Raw genomic sequence first — 5,608 nt, forward strand, 5'->3', positions numbered from 1 at the left:
ATCATTCTATTTTATCATTTACCCTACCTTAAAAGGATACTTATATCCCGTACCCTACTTTTCTTGTAGGATTATCCTTCAAATCGTTGAGGAGTGAGATTATGTAACGATGAAAAACGATACAATCTATTCAAACGTTGTGTTAATCAAAACAATACAATATGATACGATACCACACAATATGTAACAACCATCCAAACAAAGTGTAAAATATAACAAGAAAAAAAAAATAGGGAGGGCGGAATACAACTTTTTTGGCCTAGGTCGAGGGGTGAAATGGTGTGGTAGGACCGTAGGAGGGATAGGCATTTAATGAATTTTAAAATCTACAATAACTAATAAAATGACCAGCTCAATTGCTGTCTTATTCACCATTTGTCATGTTTCATAAATAAACGTCTCTTTTTATACAAATACAACTGAAAGTGGGAACATGTTTAATGACCCTTTATCTCTTCTGCCTACCAATGAATAAATTCCCCAATTTCTCCCTCCCTATATGTATGTCCATAAAGAATTTCAACTTCCTACCTACAGCTCATTTATATATATAATATCTACCCTGCTCCCCCTCCAGTTACAACCATCCCCAACAACAAAAAACAATAGAACTTAATCGGGATCTTTTTTTCACTTCCAATATACACAAATTAAATTGAACCGAATCCAACATTATCGTTGTGCACCGGGGACCTTGGATTCAATCCGAGTCTTGATAGGTTTCAGTTTTAGCCCCATGCTCTCCGGAGATAGAAGCTCGGGTGCGATACAAGATGGACTAAGTGGACTCCTTGGGCTGCCATTGAACTGATTAGGTCTGTATAGTCCATATCCCATGAGGAAATACTCCATTGGTATCAACATTGCATGTGGCTGTTCTTCTGTCACCATTGATCCACATTCCTGTACCTGCAAATTGTAATCACAACCCCATAACTTTTAGTGAACAACACCATTCCCTATATTAATTCAGCAGTTACTTCAAAGTACGATAATACATAGGATCTGCAACTCAACACAAGATCCAATGCCTATGCCAACTAATACATCACCATTTAAAAATAGTAAAAATTAAATAGGATACATTACTTCAATCGGGGCACTTCTGCACCTTTTTATGAACGTGCACATCATTTTATTCAGGTTTACACTACAAACAGATTCTTGCCTAACCGGCCAAACATCACAAAAATGCAAATTAGCTAGCCCTACATAACTTTTAGCCAGAAAAGGACTAACATTTATACGGAAATAGCGTGTTACTCCCTATTTATTAAGTTGCAAGACAAGGTTTAGTTTTACTAAGTTGCCCCTATTTATTAGATTCTTTTTGAGAATTGTGCAGTATTAAAAAAACCTACTTCTTTAATGTCAAGTGTATGGTTGGAAATAATGGCCAACTTTAGTCTTGGATTCCTAAAGTGACAATTATTTTGAGTTAAAGCGACAGTTAAAATGGGACGGAGGGCATATTAAAGATTAAAGTGAAAGAAAGCATACCTCCACTAAGTGAAAGTGAAAGAAAGCATACCTCCACTAAGGCACTGAATCTTCTGTCCAATTTAGCAGTCATGTGGAGAGCCTCGGAATGGAAAGGAGAACTATCCCCGACAAATATGAGGGTTCGACATTGTAGTTTCTTCAATCCTTGTGTGATATCCGGTCTCCTGCTCATTTGCAAAACCAAGCTTAGAGAGGTCTATCTAATTTTGTGACTATTCGGAAACAACACATTGCTATCTATTTAATTTAAGCAGTGAGATCAAGTTTCTTACCCGTCAATAGCTTGCAGAAACCGTAAAATGTTTATGCTCTGTCTCTCATCTAGCAACTGAAAAGAGAAGAAAAACACCAAATAAAATAATTAAAAGAAAATCAAGATCTGCAAAGCAATAATCTAAGGAAAAGGTAGAAGAATAATCAAATTGACTAACTACTGAAGAATCAAAAGAGGCACTTACTCTTCTGCATGCTTGAGCTATATCTGATTCTGGAACATCTGCAGTGCCACGAACCTCCTGATACAATTAAAGCAACCTCCTTATTATTCAATCTGGTAGATAGAAAAGGCAACAGACATGAAGGGTGAAAAAAACAAATAATAGAACACAACAGGTACCTTGCTGAAGTAACGGTATAGTAAAAAGTCTTTCAGCAGACCACACATTCCATAAAAGTAGAGTAAATTTGACATGACCTGCAGAATGAACAATTATCTCAACTTCTATAGAGTGTATCGTCTTCTCATTTTGAGAAACGGTAAAAGGAAGTTATGAAATGGTACCTTATTATAAAACCATTCACTCCAAGAAGGTGCTTTGCATAGAGGGGAAACAAGAATCAAACCAAGAACACGCTCCCTATGTTTTATCTGCAATATAAGTTATATGTTAGTGAAATAGATAATCGACCACTAAGAGGAGTATCACATGGTCAGTTTGAAAAACAAACTTACCGCGAATAAGGTGAGTATATAAGCACCAGCCGTTACTCCCATACACATAACTGACCGCAGCCTGAAAACAGCAAGACATGTTGCTTAGAAAAATTTCCTCACTTTTTTTCCCCTGGAGGAGTCATTGCTTAAAAAAGGGTTATCAAGAAAGGGCTCACAAAAAGCAGAAAAGAGATCTCAAACAAGTTATAAGAAGAGAAACAGCATTTGCAATCTTTATAATTAAATATATAGAGTAAATGAAGCTCGAGAAATTACCCAAAATAGTTAAGAACCTCAACTATCTGATCTGCCAAATCATCGACTGAAGGTACAGGATCATCCGGACAAATTGCTGCAGCTCCCAACTGCAAGAACTCTTGTGGATATGAGAGAGCACTATGTGAGTAATGGAGATAAGTTGAATCGATTTTAATAGAACAGAGAGCCAAAACCCCAATAAGATTACATGAAAGGAAACAAGGTGGCCAATTCACGGACCTCATGCCCCGGAGGACTTATGTGGTAAATGCAAAAGTTATGAAGCAGCAATGAAGCTGCTTCTGGACAGAAGAACAATCCTTGGAAACATGACATATCTGCACATAACGATCAACAACAAACAAGCAACAATATTAAGCACATGAATAGAATCCTGAAAATGGAATATATGGAACATAAAAGTAAAAACTCTCACTTACGATTTAGAGCTAAATCTGGATAAGTTATCAGTGGCGGCTTCTCTTGGTCTCCATAAACTATAACAGACACAGAGCCACAGCCAGTCCGTACGACGTGCTCCTGAATAGAGTTTCTTCATATAAGTTTAATAAATCAGGAAAAACATACATCCATTATCTACAGAACACTAATTCCTCCAAACTTAAAGTTAACAGGAAAAACTCTATTAATCACTATGATTTAGTAAACCAGAAATAATTTGGCTTAGTGCAATTTAAATCACTTCTCTATACAATATCACTCACACCTCGAGTAGAAGACATTGTTATCCTCCTCCCCTCATATCCCCCAAACTTCTTATTATTTTTTAAAAAAGAATTTCCCCCTCAACTGTATGCAATGAGCACAACTATGTGATCAGCTCACTACACATTAAAATATAACATCAAACAAGAAAAGAAGAAATTTGGATTATTACCAATTCCTGAAAAGAGATAAGACGAAAAGGACGGAAAGACAACAACAAAGAAGAGATAAATGGACCCATATGCTAAGAAGTAAAAGGCAAGCTGTGTTTGAAAGTGACTGGAATAGCAAATGTCACAAGAAGATGATGGGTAAGTCTCAACCAATGGTAGGAGTAAACAAACACAGAGGATTGAAAAGATATGAACCCATAACTTTAGAAATATAATGGTTTAGTGCTAAAAATCTAAGATGTTAAACCCCCAGAATTTAAATTCTAGATCCGCCTCTGTTCAGGAGTGCTCCATTCAATCTCCGACAGACGAATGAATTTACAAGCAATCAATATGTCTAAACAATCAGATTAAAAAGCTATTTGGCAAATGTAAAATGAGTCTGCAACAATTAAAACAAAAAAAGAAGATGAAAATACCATTCAAAAATCCAATTGTTTTGCGCTCATCTGTAACCAAAGAGAAGTGCATATGATAATGACTCTAAAAAGGGCAGCCCGGTGCATTAAGCTGCCGCTATGCGCGGGGTCTGGGGAAGGGCCGGACCACAAGGGTCTATTGTACCCAGCCTTACCCTACATTTTCTGCCAGAGGTTGTTTCCACGGCTTGAACATGTGATCTCCCGATCACATGACAAACTTTACCAGTTACGCCAGGGCTCCCTTCATATGATAATGACTCTAAAAGGTTTGTTTGAGGAATCCAATTGGGAAAAGAAAAAACAAAAACAAACAAGAATTGCTCTGCCTAAACAAGAAATTTGACCACAGAGAAGAGAACATCTCCAACTATGACGGATACTTCAAGCATTAATCTTCTTGTACCCAAAACACAAAGCACATCTACACTAAACAACTTCAAAAAGTTGTATTTGCACAAAAAATGGACAATTAATTACCCACAAATGCATTATCAATACCTAGAAATGACTTGAAGACAAAACAAAGCACATTGCCCCTTCACTTAGAAACTTAAATTAACCAATTAATCACGTATTAAGGCAAACCCATTTCCTTAATTTACCATAAGAGTCAAAAAATCTGACCTTTCCACCAAGATAAATGGTCTCAACATCAATGGAAACAGAATCATTACTTGAATTGGAATCTGCCATGGAAGTCACCTTATCTTTCAAGAATTTGAGATTTTCAAGAATGGGTATTCCAAGAATTCAAGAAAGAAAGAAAATGTGCAAGAATCCTTACTTTCCTTCAACTATTTCTCTCTTTCAATGCATACATGTGAAATGCTTTTATTATGGCTTATATACCAAGCGATTCTCTCTCTTTTTCTTCTTTGTTCTTCTCTTTTCTCTCTCTTTCTCTTTCTCTTTCTCTCTCTACTTTCCTTATTTTGGTTTCTCTATATTTATTCAACGGTTCTTTTTTATTTCTCAAGAATTTCAATCAGTGGTTTAACTTAACCTCCACCGACGCCTTTTAGGCCTTAACTATTGACTGTGGTCAAATTTTGACTGCAGTTTACGACCGACAGCTTGGCATTACCTAAATATTTTTTTCTCTATATATGCGGATATGCCACCTTATTGCGAGCTGCTTCAGACTACGTCGTTCTGTTCTGCCTTTTTTTTTTTTTTTTCCATCCGGTGTCTGGTATTCACAATAGAGCTCGACTAATCTGGACTGATGCCGGGCAACGCCCCATTTGATTTGTTTTCCATTCAGTGTCTAGTATCCACATTAGAGTCCGACTAATCTGGATTCACGCCGAGTAGGACCCCATTTGGGAGTAACGCACCCTACCCAGGATTTTTCCATAACCATAGCTCCAACCCGAGACCTCTGGTTAATGAAGAAAAATTATTCCCATAATTTTAAGACATCTCAGGTTCAAAGTCAACTTAAACCTAACCCTCGCATCAAAAGTCCAAAATCTAAAATTGAACATGCACTCATTACCCATGAGCTAAGAAATTCAATACAATAATTAAAAATAACGACAACAAGATAGCAAGATACACAAAGAAATCAAAATAACATTGTCACACCCTCA

The 5,608-nt window shown here is 36.7% G+C and overlaps 1 protein-coding gene across 1 annotated transcript; it reads right to left on the reverse strand.

Moving 5' to 3' along the window:
* Positions 1-332: 332 nt before the first annotated feature.
* LOC132617461 (protein NDL1-like) lies at positions 333-4,974 on the reverse strand. Its single transcript, XM_060332460.1, has 11 exons — positions 4,641-4,974; positions 3,136-3,235; positions 2,936-3,033; positions 2,714-2,802; positions 2,456-2,516; positions 2,285-2,371; positions 2,120-2,197; positions 1,962-2,018; positions 1,776-1,831; positions 1,532-1,667; positions 333-909 (listed from the first exon to the last, which is right to left on the reverse strand). Exons 1-11 carry the CDS (start codon positions 4,707-4,709, stop codon positions 673-675), a joined length of 1,068 nt encoding a protein of 355 aa, XP_060188443.1. The 5' UTR covers positions 4,710-4,974; the 3' UTR covers positions 333-672.
* Between the last annotated feature and the right edge of the window lie 634 nt (positions 4,975-5,608).

The sequence above is a fragment of the Lycium barbarum genome, chromosome 11 (assembly GCF_019175385.1).
Source record: "Lycium barbarum isolate Lr01 chromosome 11, ASM1917538v2, whole genome shotgun sequence".
Lineage (NCBI taxonomy): Eukaryota > Viridiplantae > Streptophyta > Magnoliopsida > Solanales > Solanaceae > Lycium > Lycium barbarum.